Consider the following 22,457-nt stretch of genomic DNA (forward strand, 5'->3'; position numbering starts at 1 on the left):
AAGGTATCACACAGATATTAATAACCATTATGTAAGCCAACCACATTTTCATTTGAGAAGTCTGGCAGGTGTCAGGGCAAATTTCAAATTCTTTCAAGTCCAAATTATCAAATTTAGGAAAAAAAAATAGGATAATCTAATTTAGGATTACAACTAATATTTTAGAAAATCAATACAATATCATTTTTCCCTCTTATGGAACCAATATTGTTACACCTGTAATGATTCACAATTTCTAATGTGAGATCATTATTCTCGTGTTTATGACAAAAATAATTCAAAATGTTTCATAATTCTAGAAGATACACAGATAAAGCAGATATTAGTACTAGATGAAAAAATAAAAAGTGAAAAAATAAAGTAATCTATTATGTCTGGTGCATAAATCAAAAATTGAGAAAAGAATGATCTGTCACAGCACAAATTATCTCTAGGGAAAAAATACAGCCCTGTAATTTTCTTTTCCCCAAAATTATAGTTGTGACAGGCTCCTGAAATTGCTGACTAAACAGTAACAATGTCACTGTAGAAATACATTTTCTTAATACCAATTCTGAAAAATAAAGCCTGAAATAATAAGCACCTTAAAACTACTTTTGCAAATCTGAAGGAACTGCTAAGTGAAGTTGTAAAAAAAGTTAATAGAATACACTACAGTGTATGAAGAATAAATCAAATGTGGCAAAAGGATTCATCAGATCTGGCTGAGAACCAGTGAAAAAAAGAGCAAGTAAGAAGACTGTTTCCGCAAATTTTTAAGTGCTCCCAGGAGACAGGAGGGAAAATTCTTCACCACTGCTGTCATGTTGCTCCAACTGAGGAACTCAAGACCTTGATTACCCCTTGAGGTGGTTTGACACAAACCACCAAACTACCACACCCCTGTAGCCCTTCCTGGTTTTTTCCCAAGAATACTAGTATCATTAAATTAAAACCACATAAGGGCAGTGACAGATTTAGCATCAGAGCAAGTACTGTATTAACATAAAGATTTTTTTCTATAGGAGCATTTTAAAAATTATTTTCTGTAATAAGTAGGCAGGAAATATTTTTTTTTCATTAGGCAGTTCAGATTTGGGTTACAGTAACGTTACACTCTTGGATGTGCATAGCAGGTATCAATTCCTTTTGTAAACAATAAAATTTTGCAACAAGCTTCAACCAAACTAGCATTTACTTCTCTGATAACATTGTCACACCACCGGATCAAGTAAGGCTCTGAAATACAGGCTGAAAACAGTGACACATGCTGTTTCAATCTCAAGATCAACAAGGAAGTCTCTGTTGAATAACATAGAGTAATGATGCCAAAATCCTCCTGAAAACTACTATCTCAGTGCATGGAAAACAATATTGAAAGCCAAGAAAAGCAGGTGCTTTGTCCAGAACGTGATGACTTACTAGTCCATCCCTACATCTCGAAAAGAATAAAGCCATAATAGACTTCTTAGAGATAATATTACAGACATACCTAACTATAGCAAGCATGCCATAATTATTCTCCAGAGTGCTTAATAGGGCTAATAAGCTTTTCTTCCATTATAACATAGAAATGAAGTGAGGGAGAGAGAATGGGAATAAAACTGAACCAGAGACATGGTTACAGATCAGACCTGGGACATGGGTCAGTCTGAGATTTGGATCTGAAAAATACGGCCCACCAATGAAGTGTAACTTGAGTACACTGTCACTTAAAATAGAATTAGTGTACATATAGGCCACAACTGCACGAGTTACAATTTGTATAAAAAATTTAATTTCATCACATCAGAAAAATTTAGGTTGAAAGAGATGTAGTACAACCCCCATGAACATCAGGGCCAATTTGATTAGGTTACCTAGGGCTCTGTGCAGTCCAGTTATGATTTTAAAGGATTCAGATGACATCATCTAAGGGCAAGCAGTTCCAACATTTGACTAACATCAGAGTGATTAATTTTTTCTTAATATGTAATTGAAATTTCTCTTATTTCAACTTGTGTCCATTAGCTCTCAGTTGATCACTATGTGCACCTGAGAAGATCTTGGCTCTGTCTTTTCAACACTACCTTGCTGTTGCAGTGGGGATTCCTGCAACACGTGTATCAGACAACGAGGCCCATGGAAAAGAATATACAGACCGATTCTTGGTAGATATTTTCAGAGATGTTTATTTTCCAGCCACGTGGCCGGTGACTGCCGAGGAACTGAACAATCACAGGACCAGAGGGTCCTTCCTGGGCAGGGGAACACAAAACAACCAATGGGGAACGAGGCTGACCAGGGAGTAGAGAAACCCCATAGGCCCTGCCTCTACCCTGGGGCCCCTCTCCCAGGACCACATGGCAAGGGGGAGGAACCCCAACACTTCACCCGTTTATTTTTAACAAAAAGAGATTTAAAACTTAACATTGAAAACAACTGGATAAACATAAGAAGAACAGTTTCAAACAAAACAAGCCACCCTCCTGAGTCCTTAAATGTCCAAACGGATTTTTTTTCTGTAATATCTTAAGGCTGACAGAAGGGAGACAGGACTCTCCGAGTATGCTTTGTGGGGAAACTGAGGCAGGAGAAGGTTTCTTCCATATGTACCTGTTGGAACTCTAAACAACAATAGTTAAATTCTTTCCCCACCCTCGTCATCCTTCACTCAGCATTGGAAAGGGATTTTTGGTGAAACTATTGGTAAAGGTATGGTTTTGTGAGGGAAACCATGGGTGAAAAAACAGATTGGGAACACACTGGGGTTTATAGGATACAGGATAAAAGGGAAAGGTGGGATTAGGAAAGGGAGATTGTATGGGCTGTTTATAATGGGGATATTGTCTAACATGACTACGATTTGCAGCGTATATACTGCCTTTCACAGAAACACCATCAGGCCCAGTGACCTCTGCTGCTTGTAACCCTTTCTTTCCTTGGACAATCTTGAACTCTACTACTTCTCCATCTCCTAAGCTTGGGATATATTTTTTGGGGTTATTCTTTTTAATAGCAGTTCTATGAACGAATATGTCTTCCTGGTTGTCACATCTTGTTATAAAACCATAATTTTATTTAACATTATAGCATTTTACTATTCCTAAAACCTTAGCTATGATGATCTTTTCCTTTTTCCGAGTGGCTGCTGTTTTCTGTCTCGCTATGTTTTTGCTTTCACTTGCTCCCGTGTTGGAACTGCTGGAGCTGCCAGGGCTGCCAGGGCCGTTGGGGCTGCTTGTGCCTACATGCTCTCGTCACAGGGTTTCGGCTTCCCGGGGTCGCATTTGGGGCTGCACGGGCTGGGCCACGCCGCGCCGCTCAGCTCAGCTCCTCACGTGCCACCGCTGCTGCCACCTCTGGTCGCAGCTGCGCTGCCACTGCCTGGCACCGCACCCACGTCTCAACCGGGCCTCCAAGTGATGGCCCCCCACGCCTTGCAAACAGCTCCGTCCTGGTGTGTGCCTGGGCTTCACGCAGCTCTGCTCCGCCGCCATCGCCGCCCGCGCACCGCCCCTCTTGGTCAGGCGTTCATGGGGCTCGCTCCACCACGCGCTGTGCGGGGCTGGGCGGGCACCGCCAGGTCGCGCTGCTCCCGCCACGCCTCGCTCTGCTGTCAACACTGCAGCTCGCGTCACTCTGCCCACTTGCAGGAACTGCCTCGCTGCTGCTCTCAGAGCGCTCGGCGCACGTGGCCTGGGTCGCACGGTCCCTGAGGCACGCTTCCATTTGCAAGGACACAGCTGACATTGTTCAACAGTCTCGGTAATTAAATAATATTCACGAAAATATTCTTCCATCGGCATATATTTTGACTCAGAAATTAACTGTGTCCAAACGGTGTTCCAAAAGTCTTTGGTAAGAATCAAGTCCCAAGAGATGTAGAAAAAGTTCTTAAACAACCATGCCAGGAAGTGTTTCAGTTCCTTTTGAGCTTGAATTAAGCTAAAATTTACAAACCGTTGTTCAATAATCTTTTCAAGTTTAAGATAAATGTCCATATGCAGCTCTGAGAGCCAAGAGTCCTTCCACGGTTCCTCCATAGTTTAGAGGTGGAACAGCAAAACAAAAACAAGAAGAGAAATCCAGAGTTTACTCACAAATCACAGTTGCTGTCCCAAGGGATTGATGTCTTGCCAGCATTCTCCACCACCTTGCAACACTCCCTCGTTAGGCAGTTGGAGCAAACCCAGCTGGGACAGCTGACCCCAAATGACCAAAGCTGGATCATACCATATGGTATGGGGTACATATCATATGATGTCGTGTCCAGCACATAAATTTGGGACAAAAAGAAGGAAGGGAGGGACATTTGAAGTTATGCATTTGTCTTCGCTAGTCACCATTATGTGTGATGGACCCCTGCTTTACTGGGGATGGCTGGACATCTGCCTGCCCATGGGAATTGATAAATTAATTCCTTGTTTTGCTCTGTATGTGTGCATGGCTCTTGTTTTCCATATTAAACTGTCATTCGATGTGCTCTGTAAAAACTTACAGCATATGGATCATTTGCACTGGACTTCCGTATCTTTGGGTAACTGCTCAGTATCCAGGTCATCATAAATCCCCTGCAGTATGGCTAATTCCTTCAGGTACTGGATACCTCTCTTCATGGTGATCCATTTGCCTGAATGGATTAGAGTATCTTCTTAGAAGGTAACCTTGTCCTCATGCCTGGAGGGAGTCACCTTCAGAAGCTGAGGGCTTGTGTCCCATCTTCAATCCGTTTGTTAATGCCCCCTTCCCTAGAAAGGGATTCTGTGTGCTGGACGTTACCCTCAATTTGAGGTTACTGACCCTGTTAACCCAGCACTGGAGCAGCTAAGGTGACTATTTGCTGATTGTATGGTCACTGACTTGTTTATGGGTTCTTCCTCTTCCTCCTCCTCTTGTGATGGCCCTCTGGAGTAGCCCTCTTCATCCACTTCCTCCTCCTTTTCCTTCTTACTAGGAGTTTCTTTCCTTACCAAACAAGCTGACATTTGCATCCAATACTCCTTCTGTTTGTGTGTAGGGGTGACTGATAGCAGCACAGGTTGTTCTTCTGGTTCAGTTGCAAAGCCTGTCATGGCAGCTGGAGTAGCCAGGGTTCCCACTGTTTTGCTGTCAGATCCAGAGACCTCCTCCACTTGAGGATAGGGAATTATGTTGAACAGGGCTTGGTACGCCCGGGCCAGGTCCCAGCACATATCAATGATTTGTGTCTCTCTGGAATTGCTAGTATGACAAGATACTTTTCCCAAATATTTTCCTAGTTTTTCAGGATTCTGCACTTGTTCAGGGCTGAACTACCAAAACACTGGAGGTGCCCACTGTCTTTGGTACTTACCCATACTATCCCATGCAGCCTGCAACTTATAATGATCAGCTTCAGAGCATATGTCTCAGCAGTATTCCTAAATAATTGTTTAGCCTCAAACAAAACCTGAAACACATTCAGGAGACACCACAATATGAATACGCTGGTTTGAACATCTCAAGGATATTCAAAATTCTCAAGAGCTATTGAAATTAGCCTGGAGGAGAATGGAAAGATGAAGATGAAAGGAAAGGTGCAGGAGTGGGGCAAGTGTTCCCCCTTATCTGCCCCATAGATTGGCTCTCTGAGGAGAAAAGATAAAGGTTGGGACTATTAATAGTTTTCAAGAGGTGGTTCCCTAAAAGTACAGATATGACAGCAATAGTGAGCAAAAATACCAGATTAGTCTCACAAGCAGGATTTATTTTATCATATTTTAAGCCAGTGTTACACAGTCCATCAAAATTATGTCCTTAATCCAGTTCCCAGATGTAACAAAAAAAGAACATAGAAAGTAAGTTGTTACATAACCCTATTCTCAAAACAAGCACAACAACTCTGACTCCAAATAAGTCAACATTGTGATCAGTGACTATTAAACTAACATAATAGATTATTAAAACAAATTTGTTTTAACACACTCTGGTCAGACCTGCAGTCAACTTGCCAAAAAGGACTGTTATGTTTTAGCCCATCAGCAACAAGGACCATGCAACTTCTCACTCAGTGGGATCCACAGTGGTATGCGGGAGAGAACTGGAAAGGTTAAACTGAGAAAATTTGTGGATTGAAATAAGAATGGCTTAACAGTTTAAATAAAATGCAATAATATTAATAGAAATAATAATAAATTTTAATGGAAAGGGGGAAAAAAAAGACAGACATAAAACCCCAGAAAAACAAATCATGTAAATGAAAAACAACTGCTCATCACCAACTGACTGATGCCCATCCAGTATCTAAGTAGTCTCCCCCAGGCCAGAATATCACGGTGAAAAGTTGGGGTCAGCTATTGTGGCTGTGTTCCCTCCCAGCTTCTTGTGCTTCCCCAGACTCCTCACCAGCAAAGCAGCATGAGAAGCTAAGTCCTTGACTTAGTCTAAGTACTGGCCAGCGGCAACCAAAACAGCATGTTATCCACATTATTCTCATCCTAAATCCAAAATACAGCACTACACCAGCTGCTAGGAAGAAAATTAACTTTAACTCAGCTGAAACCAGAACACTTAGTTCAGGGCTCCTGTCAGTCTGATTCTATAACCTCATAAGATCCTTTGAGTAGCACTGACATATCCCTCCAAACTGATGTCGTTCACAAATTTGCTCTGTCCCATCATACAGGTTGTTAACAAAGAGAATACTGGCTGCATTATTAATCACAATTAATACTAGCCAAGAGCCTCAGCTCAGCAGTCAAGCTGATTTTCTACCCATGTTATTTATAGAATAATAGAATAGAACCATAGAATCACTTAGGCTGGAAAAGACCTCTAAGATCATTGAGCCCATCTGTAAGCCCAGCACTGCCAAATCCACCACTAAACCATGTCCCTAAGTGCCACATCTACACATCTTTCAAATACTTCCAGGGTTGAGGATCCTACCACTTCCCTGGCAGCCTGTTCAACAACTGACAACCCCTCCCATGAAGACTTCCTTTCCTAAGATTCAATCTAAACCTTCTCTGGTTTAGGCTGGTGTAACTTAAGCCCACTTCCTTGAAACACATATTTAGAGGAAATATAAAGATTTTAGTCATTTTGCTTGGGATTTCAGCAGTAGGCTTGGGCCCAGTGAGGGTTAATCAAAATAGTTAGGAGAGCTGGACCTGAAATAGAGTTTTAGATGTTAGTAACTGATTACCAAGTAATTGATGATATAGAATTTTAGATGTTAGTAACTGATTACCAAATAACTGATGATCTGTCATTTGCATGTTTGTTTAGATGTGCTTAGAATAATGAGCAGAAACACTGATAAGCTGGTGTATAGAATAAAGACAATTACCAATTTCCTCCCTTTGTGGGAGCCCATCCAAAAGTAACGCACGAGGAAACTTAGAGGTCACTAAAGTAATTAGAATTGTTAAAACTCAGAAAGGCAAAAAGGTCAAAGCAAGGAAGATGTTACTTCATCTTCCTTAGGACCACTGACCCAATTCAAGACCACCGACTCAATTCAGAACACACACTATGCATGCTTAATGACATGTAAGCTCATTTCCATATGAAGTGGAGAATGGGAGGTGTTAATGTTATGAATATACATTTTGTATTTTGGATATTCATAATATTTGGAAATAAAAGGTATCGTGTTTGCTTGTATCGGGGCCCTGTGTCTTAGGGAGCTGTCCCACGCAGTGCCTGGCACCAAATAAAACATACACTTTCTAACTCTAAACTGTTAGAGAGTTTTTGTCTGCCTCAGTTGGATATTGATATTAGATCGATACTCAAATTTTTGGTAAATCATCATCTTGTTCTATTGCTTGTTACTTGTGAGAAAAGGCTAACCCTCCCATCACTACAATCTCCTCTCAGGTAGTTGTAGAGAATGTAAGGTCTCCTTCCTTTTCTCCAGACTAAACAACGCCAGCTCCCTCAGCAGCACCTCATAAGACTTTTACTCTGGACCCCTCACCAGCTCCATTATCCTCTGCCCCGGCTCCAGAACCTCAACATCTTTCCTGTAGTGAGGGGTCCAAAACTGAACACAGGATTCAAGGAATGGCCATACAGTAAGACTTCTTATGATACACCTATATTAAACAGTGCAGAGGAACATTTATCAGATATTCCCTGTAAAAATGGGAAAATTCACTAAGCAAGCTGGTCATCTGCTTAAGGGATTTTGAGCTGTCCAAATTTCATAGTACTTGAAATTTTTATGTGAATTGAAATAGTTCCTCCTTTTTATGTCTCTTTTTTTTTTAAGAAGATGTTGAAATGCATACTCCAGTTATTGTGAGAAAAGCAGGAGTTATAATCCTCTCAGGTGAACAAGGAAAATTAAGATTAGGTTGATTCCACTTTCCAGCTTCCCTCACTTACAGATACACACATAAACACATACCTGCATCCTCCCATTACTTATGAGTCCCTTTAAAAATGTGCTGATAGCTACAGCACTTTTCTGGCACAGTAACTCCTTGAAGTAGAGAAAGACATCTTAGTGGCACACATGGCCTATCAGAATTGTTCGAAATAGTATTCTGCCTTGATTACAAAGTGTCCCATCCCACTCTAGAAGGGGAGTTGGGGAGGATTCTTTTTGATAGATTTCTCAGACGAAAATAAAGCATAAGCACGGCAATATTATATTGGAGAACTGTTTCTTGATAAAGAAAGATAAGTGTTCCTACTGAAGGGGGAGAGAAAAGGGAGCAAAGAGGGGAAAAGAAAGACGGAGAGAGAAACAGAACACCGGGACAGATTGTTACCGCTGTACCCTGGGCGCCCTCTTAGCATGCTGAACAGATGGAGTGCGTAAACTGCAAGCTGCGGCGAGTCTGTGTGGTTCCAGGGACAGGCTGGGCGCAATTTCCCAACAGCAGCAGGCTGTGTGTCCCTCCTGTCGGTGAAGAACAGGCTGCCGTGGCTATGTGCTCCTGGAGCAACTGCAGGTTCTCAAGGTTGGGGCGCAGCGGCTGCAGGTGGTGGTGGCCGCTCCATCGGGGAAACAGCGGAGCACTGGGGTGCCCCGGCGTCAAGCTGCCCCGGGGAAGCGGCGAAGCAGGGCAGGACAGGTGCGAACAGGACAGACAGCCAGGGAAGAAGCAGGACCGCAGGGAGAAAAAGGTTGGGGGGAAGGGGGAGCGGGGAGAGGAGCCAAGCTGACCCTCCAGGAGATCCCCTGCTCCTTCCAAGAAACCCAAAGAAAGTGGCCCCCAGCTCTGTCGCAGTTAACTGCGTTTATGTGCTACGGCTCCTCCCATAGCCCGATTTCCCGAGTGTTTTTTCCTGGGCATCCAGGGATCTGGCCCCCTCGTGAGCGGGGTAGCTTCCAGACTGATCATGGAAGTTTTCTCTATCCTGATCGCCTGCCAGGCGAAGCGTCCCCAGGGACAGGACTCCCAGCTCATGTACAGCCCCTGGAGTAATTTTCCTCCTCATGTATAACACATGTTGAGGCATAAATAAAAATCAGACTGGTTCCTCTCACAAAGTACACCGGTTCACTTTTTTTTTTAAACCTAGATCAAGAGTTTGAAGAGACTGTCTCCCTAATAAATATCCTTCATACTTGGATTGGTGGATAGGAGAAGCCCTTTGGATTCCATGAGACAAGACTTCATTCAACAGCACAGAAGAAAAAGATTGGCCTCTTTGAAAATAATTTTTTTTCTTGTCCTTCAGAGGTTCTGTGACCCTGAATCACTTCCTATAGCATTTCCATCTGCATTTATTATTCTTCAATTTAGTTGAAAAGAAGGAATATATTTAAGTGAACTGAAGCACTACATACATCTGGGCTCACCATCAACGTGTTGAGACCTACTTTTAACTTTTCAGGACTAGGTCACACTGTGGTGACAACTTCCCTGACATCTGTAGAATCCAATGACTGCAGGAAAGTATAAGGAGGCGCTTCATGGGTTTTACAAAGCAATAAATACATAATTCTTTCCCTTCTATACATTTTCACTTACTAATCAGTCTCAGAATAAATGGAGAAGAAAATAAGACCAAGGAGGTCTATATCACCCCTATTTTCTTTCTGGTTGTCTTTACAGAATATTTTCATATTCATCTAATAGCAAATATTTCTGTTTATCAAGCCATGCAGAGGCAGTTATGAAAGTTCCTACTGATTATATATCTTGCAAGTTTATATTTTCTTGTTTATTGTGCTATGACCTCAGATCTGAGACAGGCAGACGGCCCTACTGTGGTCTATCATACAAAGGTCTAGCCTTTTGAAATGAAGAAAATATTTTTTTTATTTTCAGTATTGAATCCCTAGATTCTACACATCATTTCATCTTACAGGACCTTAAATACACCTAAGTCAACATGACCTGCTATGTAAAATAAAAATGAAATAAATTCTGGATAAAACGTATATATGCTGTTAAGTAATGCCACTGCATCATTATTTTTGAAACCTGAAAACTGCTGTCTCCAATTTTTTCATAGAATCATAGACTCATAGAATGATTTAGGTTGGAAGGGATCTTAAAGATCATGTAGTTCCAAATGCTCCTGCCATGAGCAAGGAACCTTCCACTAGACCAGGTTGCTCAGAGCTGCATGGTTTTGAACACCTCCAGGGGTGGGGAGTCCACAACCTCTCTGGGCATCTTGTTCCAGTGCCTCACCACCCTCACAACAAAGAATTTCTTCTTAATATCTAATCTAAATCTGTCCTACTTCACCTTAAGGCCATTCTCCCTTGTCCTATCACTACATGCCATCATGAAAAGTGCCTGCCCAGCCTTCTTGTAAGCCTGCTTTGTGACTGGAAGGAATCATGAATTCAACAGTACAGGTAAACAAAATCATACTTGAAAGTTTATTTTAAGTTAGCAAGCTTGTAACATTATACTTGTATGAATAGATTATTCACATTATCATATTCTCAGGCAAAACAAAAACATTACCAGGCAGAAAACTATGGAAAATTAAAACAAAATTTACACTTGTGCATTGAACTTTATAAATATGTAAGAAAAATAATTTTATTTACCTTTGTACTCCAGATGGAATCCAGTAAAACTAACAGATCCATCGCTTCGAAAAGCCAGATGCATGGTATTTGAACTGCTCTCTATCCTCTCTGGCAGTTTGCTATCTTGAAAGCTCCCAATCAATGGGCTATTACTGTCTGGCCCATCATAGATATAAAGAAAATCATAATTTGGTTCTATACTGAAGCTAGAGAACAAAAAACAAAAGGGAAATGTCAGATGGAATATGCTTTGCCTAACATTTTCACTTTTATTAGCTTAAATTTTAAATTTACTACCACTGTTTTAATAAAAGGAAAAAAAATTCCTCCATTGTCAGAAAAAAGTGGTTTGTAGAAGTGTTTTATTAGTAAACACAGAAATACTATATCTTTTGTTTCATTCCTTAGAAACAACAATTTCCTGCTAGCCAGGAAAAAAAGGAAAGCTTTTTAAATAGAGAAAAAAATTAATAACTTATTTCTAAAGGTTTAGAAAAATAAACAATCTAGATCAATTGGAATCCTTGGCAGAAATGCTTTATGATATTATGCACTCAGCTTCCAGCCAGACTAAACACTTTCACACAGCTAGAGGATAATCTTCCCACATCTCTGGGAGCAAGAAGAATTTTGCCTGTGATCAGTTTAAGATGAAGTATTGAAACATCACATTTTCTTTCAAACTAAATTATAGTTCATTAACTAAATTAGTTAAGTTCAAACAATTTTAGTTAAAGGCAGAGAGTTAACCAATTTCACTTGCAAGATTGTCCCAATAAAAAAGCCCAGTTTTTAAAAAGGGTTGTTAGTAAAAGAATGAAAATCCAAACTATGTTGTCTCTACTTGACAGTAGCCCCTGACTGAAAAAACTGGAGGCATTGAAGACCTGATAGAGCTCATTTTTTAACTTCTGGGTTATTTCAAAAATATTTCCATGCAAAAGTAAAAAGTTAACAGTTAAGTGCCGTAGTTTGTCTTGAGTTTAGAAGGATTAGCTGGAATAAGTTCCACTCAAAAGACTATTTAACAGTACTTAGTGGAGTATTTTGTGTTACTCACTCTATATCAGTCTCTGTGTCATAAATGAGGCAATTCTCAGTAAAGATGCAATCTACTTTGACCAAGACTAAGCTTCTGAGTTTCTATCAAAGAATCATAGCAATTGACCAGATTTTGAGATTTTTTTAACTTGGCAGAATTTGGGATCTCTAAACATAGACAGACATAGTTCATAGTATCTGGGGTCACGCTGCAAAATATTTTTTTTTATTCTAAGATGGAGGATCTCATATCTAAATGTAGAATATAAAAACCAGAATATTGTTAAATATATTGAGCTCATGATATTTAACAAAAAAAAGAAGTGCTACTACACAACAGAAAGTTTCCTTACCAACTTATAACATTTTGAAATCGCTAACGAAATAGTTAAATTGTTAATTATGTAAATACAATTACGTGATTTATTTCCTTAGAATGAATTCACCAAAACACATGCTATGTCATTCAGCACTATATGACCTACCCCTCTAAAGAAGTCATCACATTATGACTGATCAGAACAATAAAGACACTATTATAGAACACCCAGCATAAGAACTTAAATTTGATGGGACATCACAAGTACCATTTTTATCTTTTCTGTGGCATATTTCCCAGTTGGTATGCATATTTTTCACACATAATAGATATATTAATTTACACCATGTGCTACATACAGCGCAGACAGCAAAAGTTCCTTTGTGAATTCTATTAAGCTCTATTTAGTCTTGTATTGTGATAAAGGAAAATTCTAGAACAATTCCATTTAATAACGAGAACATCAGGAAGTATCTTGAGTATCCTGAAATTATATGGACTAATAAAACTAGATTTAAAGATTACTTTTGAAATTTTGCCTAAATAGCAGGTTTCACATACAAAAAATGATGAATCAATATGTTTCATCATTAAAGACCATCCCAAGCTGCAGACATTTCAGCAAGTTACTCCATGCTGCCTTCTCAGGAGCTGAATCTTAGTTAAATTGAGCACCATCCATCATCAGCCAGTGTAAGCAGAGTGCTTTTAAGGAAACAGCAATGAGTTTCCAAGCTCCAACTGTATGTGTATTGACTACTCTGACATATTTATTGTAACTTTTAACAAAGATAGTGATTACTAATCCCTTTGATAGTCATATTAAGTATACATATATTACCCTACAGAGATCTGAACAACTGGCAATAATAAATTTATAAACATAACTTTAAAAATTATAACTAGAAGCTTACCTGATAAATGCTAATGATATAACATAATCACTATTAACAGTGATAGTCCAGTCACAATCTCTACTGTGGGGATAAGGATGAGGGAAGTTTGGTGAAAGTATAAAACCTGATGAGCCAGTCAGGTTTCCTCCACAGGGAGCTGTGAATAAAAATGGATTGAACTTGAGGAAAGAAGGTAAGAAACAAAGAAGCAAGTAACAGCAATCTGTTCACTGACATTTAGTGTCCTCCAAAAGTTAAACAAGAAACAAATGAGGTATTTACAAAGCTTTAATAGAAAGAAAAAAAAAAGTATTCACATTTTGCCTTAGACAAATACTAATATTACTACTTTTTTTTGAAATCTGTGTCCTTTTGTTTGCATAATATTATGTCAAGGCTTTTCTGAACATACTGTGAACTTGAAAAATGCTCTGGCTACAGACATAAAAAAACTTGACTGGATAAGCTTTCCACTTTCTACTTCTTGTTAAAGGCATTCTAAAAGAACTTCCTTAGGCTATGAAAAATGATCTACTTACATTGATAATGCAGTTATCTGCCTTTTCACCAGAAAAAACTGACTAGTAATTCAGATCAAGATGCATATAATATAAATAAAATTTTAAAAATATTCAAGTAATTGCACTTTTCAAACTCAGAGATAAGTAAAATAGCGTTAAGTACAATTAGAATTAAACAACCACATTTCTCTATGAGATTTTGAGGTTCCCAGATGTTGTGGAGTTTTGGTCCAGAAAAATAAATAGTAAAAAGAAGGAAGTTATAATGAATTTTTTTTCTTCAGCATTCCTTATCTGAGACTTCATGCAGCAACAAGAGAATAATCAGGTTTTCTAAAGATCTTTTTTGAAAGAACTTCTTACAATGTTATTCAAAAGATTCTAGGTAAGATTATAAAAATTTATAATTTTGGAAATTTTAATTCTACTAAGTGATCATCTGGGCCTAGGAAAGTAATTTATCACTCAGGTCTCCTGTAACAGAGATTCTGTGACCTCTAAGGTTATTTAAATTTCTTATAGAGTCATATAGATCATTGAGTCCAACCATAAACCTAACACTGTCAAGTCCACCACCAAACCATGTCCCTAAGTACCACATCTACACTTGTTTGAAATACCTCCAGGGGTGGGGACTCAACCACTTCCCTGGTCAGCCTGTTCCAATGCTTGGTAACCCTACTGATGAAGAAATCTGTTGCTATATCCAACCTAAACCTCCCATGATGCAACTTGAGGCCATTTCCTTTCATTCTGTCATTATTTGGGTGAAGAAATGAATACCCACCTCATTACAACCTCCTTTCAGGTAGCTGGGTGGAGGAATGTCTTCACTGGGCCTACTTTCCTCTAGGCTACACATCAGCTTCCTCAGCTGATCTTCATAATGTTGTTACCTGGACCCTTCACCAGGTTTGTTGACCTTCTCTGAACTCAGTCTATCACCTCAATGTCTTTCATATAGTGAGGGGCCCAGGACTTAACAGAGGATTTGAGGTGTGGCCTCACCAGTGCCAAGTAAAGGGGGATGATCACTGCCCTGGTCCTGCCAGCCATACCGTGCTGATACAAGCCAGGTGGCTTCACCACCCTAACTGTAAAAAATTTCTTCTATATATCTAGTTTGAAGATAAATTTAAATAATCATAAAGAAATATGAAAAAAATTCTGAAATTTTACTTCCTATTAGTTTCATATAGATAATTTTGCAGAAAGCACCACTGGAATTAACTGTTTACAATGAAACCTTTTTTATAGATGTAAATATGATAAACAAGACCTTGCTTGAAACAAAACAGTAAAAACAAGCAAAACAAACCCACCAAAAAAACCCCCAAAAAATTGACCTATGAATTTCTGGAGAAAGTCTGAAACTTCTGGGAGAGAGTCTATACTTCCCCTAAATGTATAGTTAACCTGAATTATAAAATGTCTTTTTGCATGTCAGAATTTTTAATCTCATCCCTGAGAAAACTAAGGAAACACAATCACTTAAGATTCTGGTATCTCAGCAAGATTGGATCCAGAAAATTTTTGGAGTGGAAAACATGTAGCTATTTTGTGCAGCACAGGCATAAGAAAAGGACTGTCTTTTGGCAGAGACATGCTCTCCAATTTATAGTTTGTCAGAAATTCTTCAGTATAGAAGAATTTCTAATTATTATCTTTCATTCAAATATATGACTCAGTATTTAATTCTTTGTTATTTTCCCATTGCTATGACCTTGGAAATGAAGACATTCTTAAAATTTTGCTAGCGGCAAGACTAAGGGAATCAAAACAACCAAGGCACTCCCCCAGGTAAGAAAAATTAAAAAGTATATTTACCCAGTTTTGAGCATTAATAATTAGGAGGTTCAAAAAGACACTGGTGTGTAAAGAGCTAATAAAATAGATCTAGAATATGGTACAACTATACACCTTAGGAATTACCCCTCCTTCTTATTCTTTCATCAAAATTATGTTTGTTTTTTTCTAAAACTTTGATAAACCATGATGATGTTGACGTTATCTGTAGGGTAAGTATTGCACAGTTTGGATTCACAGTCGCGGGAGCAAAATTAATGAATATATTACAAGTTAGGAGAAAAAAATCAATGAACTTCAGGGTGTACTGAGCTACAACATACAATTTTGAAATCACTTAGCTCCAAGGCAAGGTTTGCACACTCTATTTTAGTCTATTAGCAGTTCATATTCCCCAAGAAAGTATCATTATAGGAAATCAATAGTAGATAACTTCATGCTTGATAGCTGGACAAATAAATCATCATAATAAGCATTCTTGCTACTCTGTGTACAGTAGGTGTTTTGCATGAGGTGTGGAACTTACCAGCATTAGATAAATGGATGCATGCAGGTAAAAAACAAGTGTATGCCTTTTTTATATGTGCTATCGACAGAATGCCAGTTGAGTACCTACATTTAATCTCTTTCACAATATCATCAACTCACTATTGATAGTGATTAAAACTGCTGGTACTACTTTATAGCAGGGCAATTATTTTTCAGTTGAAAATTAAATTTTAGAAACAACAATATCAAATAAGGCCAGCATGATAAAAGAATATTTTAACTATAGGGCCCAGAGTCCTAGAATTCCTTTTACTTTTTCACTTAGACATTTACAGATGTTCGGTTATCATTAATATAAAACATATTTTCACATATAAGAATTATAAGAGATGAGCAATAAAATATTACTTTACTGCTGTCTTCCAGAAAATAGTCTAGACAATTCTTTTCTTCAAGCCCATACACTCACACTATGCAGGAAGGCATAGTAAGTAGAGTAAGAACAGAGAAAACAATACTTTCACATGTTAAGTTGTATAGCCAAGACACCAAGTCAGTACTGTAGTCCTGCATGAACAGGGTAGATGGTGTGCATGCATGCATAGGCAAATAGAATGCAGATTTTACTTGTAATAGGTAAGGCCAAGTTAAGGTTATTAAAGGAAAGAGTGTGTTTGAAAGCTGTGCAGTGCTCCTTGCAGTTATAATCTCTGGCAAGTTCCTCCCTGCAATGTTTGTCCAAGAATAGGCTACCAAGGATAGTAGTCATTGACATTGACTTTTTTGCTTTTTCTGTCCCAGATCATCAAGTTATAAATGAGATGGCTCTTAGAGGGAAAGGATGAGAACTATTATACTAAGAACTACAGATGAAAGGTTTTGGTTATGACTATCAGAGGTTGATGTAAAATAATTTCTAAGATGTGCAGTAAATGTATTTTCTTTAAACAAGTTTCTAGAACAGTGTGATTCATTACATAAGGATTTCTATTTTTATGAAAGCATTATTTAATTTTTTTTTCTGCATACCTATACAGACTGGTGGGTTTGGCTGCCAGAAGTACCGATTTTCTACCTGAATGCAGGTTATTCTCTCATCTCCTTGAAGTTCATAGCCAGGGTCACATTGAAAAATTACAGTGTCTCCAGGTTCTCTTCCATCGCCATTTCTAGTTCCATTCATGGGGACACCAGGATCACGACAGGCAGTGGCTACAGAACCTAGCAGCAAAGTGAAAACAATAAAAATAAATTTTTGAAAAAAAACATTTTTTCAATCCTTTTTTTTCCATTTTGTTACATTTTTCTAATCAGGAAGCTCTGCAAATTCAAAATTTTCCTAGTCACTTAAAAAAGGTTGAGAAATCATCCAACAATTTGCTGCTTTTATACTATTATTTTTTGCTACCTCCTTTAGTTATTAAAAGTTCCTATTTTTTCTGTTTTGTTTTTTTTTAATTCTGTGAGGCACTGCAATATATATAAAGGAAAGTAGGAGATTTCCTATTACCCTGGACATTATTTAGCACTTTTAACTTAGAGTAATTTTTGATATGAATAAAGGAAAAACCAGATGAAGGACTTAACGTTTTCTGATTAAAGTATGCCTGCACACATCTTCAATTCTCCACAATTTTATAGTTCATAAATATATGTATGGTGTAACATTTAGCAGTGACCTTGGAAGTTAATTTATTGATCACTCATATCTATACCCTTGCACATGACCTATCTACAACACTAGACTTTTGTAGTAATAATAAAGAAATCACTACAAAAAATGTACAAGGGTTTAGTCTGAGCGAATGTACAGCTATATATAATGCATACGTATGGATTATTACTGAGATAACATACAATCACAATGACTACAAGAAAAGTATAAAAAATATACAGATCAATTCCTCATATTGAACATATTCTCATCAGCATATTAAATATGTTATGCACAAAAATATGTATGCTTAAGCAAAAAGTAAGTACATCAATGTCTATTTAAGTAAATATTATTTCCTACTAACATTATAGAACTGAAGCATGTTATATGTATTACAAATAAATACCAAATGTCAGAACTAGTCCCACTGAGCTCAGCAATCTGTGTAACATAAACACAAAGTGGCAGTGCTGAGATTTAATTCAGATGCCCTCTTTCTGGGGAGTTAATATCAGCAGACAGCAATCCATTCATCCAAAATGTATGTGGGTTTTGTATTAACATTTTTTTTGAAGAGAAAATTTTGGTCTAAACATGTTATTTATCTAAAAAAAAAAAAACCCTCCAAGTCTCTTTCTGTCCAAGACATACTTAATAAAAAATATAAGAATTGGCTCCGTAAAGTTACTGGGAATTTTTGGGGTTGTTTTTGCACATAGAAAGTACTGACTGTAGGGAAAAAAATCCCCACAAATAAATTCTCACAAAAAATCAAGTATTACAGAAGTAAGGGAAAACTTTGCTTCTTAGTCCTCAAAGATTAAATAAATATTCTTTAAAATGTTTCATAATAAATGAAAGATAATGATTTTTTTTTATATTGACATGCCATTTTTTAAAACTTCTGCTTTAGGCACTACTATGACTCCTGTTTGTATCTATACATATGCTGCTGGGTTTAAATTTAGAAAAAATATTACTAAAATATGAAATTACTAAATTCACTGCACTGTACTTGCAGTTCTTGTAAATGTTACATGCAAGAGAATAAGATACTGGAGCTAGATTACACTGGAATCAAATTTCATCAAATATGAAAAGGTTCATAAGGTTAATGCAGGTCAGAACTAAAAGAAAAAATTCTTAAGGTAAACTTAGACTGAAGCAAGTAGCAAACCCAGTCATATACTAATGTGCATCCCTCCCTGCTGAGAATACAGGACACACTGTTGTCTTTTGACTGGTGGTGGCAGTCAGAGCAGTCTACATTGCAGACAAACTGTGTTCTGCCCACTTTAATATTACCTACCTTGAATTTTGCCATAAAAAAAAAAAAAACCCCACTTCTCTGCTTTATCTAAAACATGCAATTCCAGAAGAATGGGAGGTGATTCTTACTCAGAATTTGTAATCAATCTTGAAGGGCCAAAAAGAGAAGGATGTTGGTATAAACTTTTTATTTTCTATACATCATATTGCTCTTACTAGATTGCAACATTCTGCAAAAAAATGAATATGGCTGAAAAAGACATTAAGAGGCCACACAGGAATTTCTGATACAATCTGTTTGGGTTTTTTAATCACTTAGTAATATTTATGCAAATGAACTTTATAATATGAGGTCTGTGTGCCAAACTTACAACCTTACCTTTATTTGCCCTGTATAGTAGTCATCTTGCATGCTTGCATGCCTGCTCAACCCACCTCCTGGTCTTTTGGCTGTGAAGCCAAATTGATGAAGCAGGGATTGGGTAAGTGGAGAATGAAATGGATGGAAAACAGGTTGGTGCGCCAGGTTCAGAGTGTCCATGATCCAAAACCTAGGCAGGAGCTGATTAGCAGCAGTGTCCCTCAGGGGTGGTTGTTGACTTCAATATTTATTAAAGATGGGGACAATGAGACAAAGTTAGCTTTTGGCAAGTTTACAGACACTGGATGATCAGTTGATATGCTCTAGTGCAGGGATGCTATTTAGGGAGGTTTCAGTAGGGTGGAGAAAAAGCCTGAGAGAAACTTCATGAGGTTCAAAAAAGGAAATGCAGAATCCTGCATCTGGAACAAATGAATCCCAAGAAACAATTTACCAGAAAGCAACTTTACAGAAAAGGAATAGAAAAGACAAAAACTCTTCTAGGAAGCATGTGTGCAGCAAAAGCACAAACATAGCAATCACAAGATGCAACAAGCAGCACTCCAGCTGCATAAAAGAAAACTCTGGTTCACTATAACTGTGGTCAAACAAATTTTTTTTTTTTTTACAGAGGGGTTGTTATCTGTTTGACTGTTTTGTGAGCAGGCAATTGCACTAGGTGTCTCCAGAGGTACTTTGCAACTTAAACTATTCCATGAATACTTTTAAACTTTGCAAATTCACACTAAATTTAAATCTAAAAATAAAACCATTGCTTTAAGACTGATTTTTGCATTATAACACTAGAATACAAAATAGACATTCTCTGTTCCCACAATCTCACCGTCTGGGTTTTAGGCTTTAAAGTAGATGATTTCTAGAAGTCTAATTCTCATTTCTTTCAGAGTTTGTTCAGCATTTTGCAAGACTCTATTAAAAGTATGAATTCTAACTGAAGGATTTATGAATTGGTTTGAAAGACCAGGTGAGCTTCTCAACAGGCTGATAAGAAATAAATTAATTTATTCTAAATGAACAGGATGTAAGAAAGGGAAAGAATGCAGCATGCCATTAAAAGTACAGAATATACTTTGCTTCATTGTAAATAAATAATCATTTTGGTTAGATTTGCCTAAAATCTGTGGGAAATTTTGTTTCTGTATTCTCTGTAAAGTGCTACTTAAAGGAAGAGAGAAAAAACCCTGCATAATATTGTTACTACATTATATGGGATTTATTTATTCATGTAGTTGCATGACATTATCCTCAATATCATCATCAGGACAATAAAACAGTGCTGACTGTTAGTGAAAGCACACTGTAAAGCTACAAAGCTACTAACTTGGAGCACTTAGTATAATTTGTCCCACAGCCTTTGGAGATGTGATATGGTAAAAATAGGTAATAACTTTGGATAGGTGTGAATACTGCTCAATTCAAATATATATACAAGGTTTTGAAACATATTTTGCTCTAAATTTTTAATATAAATTAAAATTTTTAATATATATAAAAATCTATTTTTTCTATTTATTTATATATATATATATAAAATTCTGCATTTTTTTGTTGCTGTTGTTGAAAGCAAGAACTCCAATGTTTTGTCTCTTTCACCTCCATTTCAGCATATACACATACCTCTACAAAGCATTTCAACAACTGGAACTGACAAGATTTAGATACCAAATTTCAGCTGTTATTTTACTTTGTATTTTTAAATGGTGGTAAAGGCTTATGTATATAAATGATGGTAGAAGTTTATATATATATATACATTTTTGTTTGTTTGTTTTTATTACGTGTTACCATACTTTGTGGTGGAAATAGGTGAGCATTACGGAATTCCAAAAATTGACCATTTCCTTAATCTTCACTTTTTTCCTGTTTAATTAACTTTAAAGATAATAAACCAGGAGAAGGTATCCAGAGTTCCACAACTATAGTGAGATTAAAGCATAAATAAGTTATTCCTTCATGGTATTTCTGAAAACCACATGTATTTCTTTGTAAACATGTGTCTAAATTCAACTTGCTTAATTAGGAGTGGAATTAACTTAAACTTAGCTGTGCAAAAGTTAGGCATCTTATTAATAAGCTTGTTTCCCAGATTCCCTCTGCAGTCAGGAAGTACCACAAGGGAGAAACTTCTACTTAATGTCGGCACTTAACATTCTCATGGGCTGGAACAGAAAGAAACACATGATTTTTTTCCATTGAGATGGAAATGCTGTATTAGTAATTTATATTAAGTGTTTAATCTCTATTTTAATAATAAATCTGTTATTAGTTAAATTCTATTTTTGCGTGGTTGTTGTCATATATTCACCTCAAAAAGGAGGTGGAATTTTTCTTTTTGATAAATAAAATTTTCAAAATAAGAATCCTCAAATATGTAATTATCATTTTTTTTGAGGGAAAAATTAAGAAATAGTTACATAAGAAAGAAACTGGAGAAGGACTATCTCAGTACTGTATGCAATTATAGAACTAATGCATCTCTGGAGAGTTAACATATATTACCCATATATTCAAACTGAATTTCTTAATGGCAGTTTTCTGTCATGTCTTCTGTAGTCATAAGGGTTTTTTTCATGTGCCTGACTCTAGCCCACCATTATTACTATTAAAAGCTGTGTATGTTTGCAGTTTTTTATTTCAGAGAGCTTATCTGTGTGTTCTATTCTGCATTCTCAACCCTGTTTGCCTCTTTAATGTTTATTTTTTAATATTTCTTTTCATTACCTACTTTCAGCCTATTTTTTTTCTCCTTTTGAAGTGCCAATACTGTTTATGAACTGTATATTCCAGTACAAGAAGTGGGGGGTATTTTCTTATTGTATATTCAGGGACCTCAATCACTGCCTTCATCATTCCCCATGAAAGTTTGTGGAGTAAGCAAAAATTTTGGGAATTACAAAGTCCCTGATGTCTTTGATTGTCCCTGCAATGCAATCTTGACAGCTTTCTGCAAAATAAATGGAGCAGGCTATCACAATTCCCCATAAGTTCACGTATAAGAACTAAAGTTCTTTGTGACTTATTAGAATAGATAAAGTAAGAAAAGAATACCTCATGTTCTATTCTATTACCATAATTGGAAACTCAGAGTTTAGGAAATATTGTCTTGAATAACTAGTAAGCTGTGATTTGTGAATGTAATCAATTAAA

At 37.3% G+C, this 22,457-nt stretch overlaps 1 protein-coding gene across 6 annotated transcripts in view; it reads right to left on the bottom strand.

Annotated features, from left to right (window-relative positions):
* Positions 1–22,457, bottom strand: part of CSMD3 (CUB and Sushi multiple domains 3) — a 612,506-nt gene that overhangs the window by 168,268 nt on the left and 421,781 nt on the right. For all 6 annotated transcript variants that reach the window (XM_048286482.1, XM_048286481.1, XM_048286480.1 and 3 more), the window contains 3 exons: positions 17,032–17,223; positions 13,205–13,343; positions 10,949–11,136 (listed from right to left, as the gene is read on the bottom strand). In XM_048286482.1, coding sequence (XP_048142439.1) covers positions 10,949–11,136; positions 13,205–13,343; positions 17,032–17,223 — 519 coding nt within the window. The remainder of the gene's footprint in view (positions 1–10,948; positions 11,137–13,204; positions 13,344–17,031; positions 17,224–22,457) is intronic.

Source organism: Corvus hawaiiensis, chromosome 26, assembly GCF_020740725.1.
Source record: "Corvus hawaiiensis isolate bCorHaw1 chromosome 26, bCorHaw1.pri.cur, whole genome shotgun sequence".
NCBI lineage: Eukaryota > Metazoa > Chordata > Aves > Passeriformes > Corvidae > Corvus > Corvus hawaiiensis.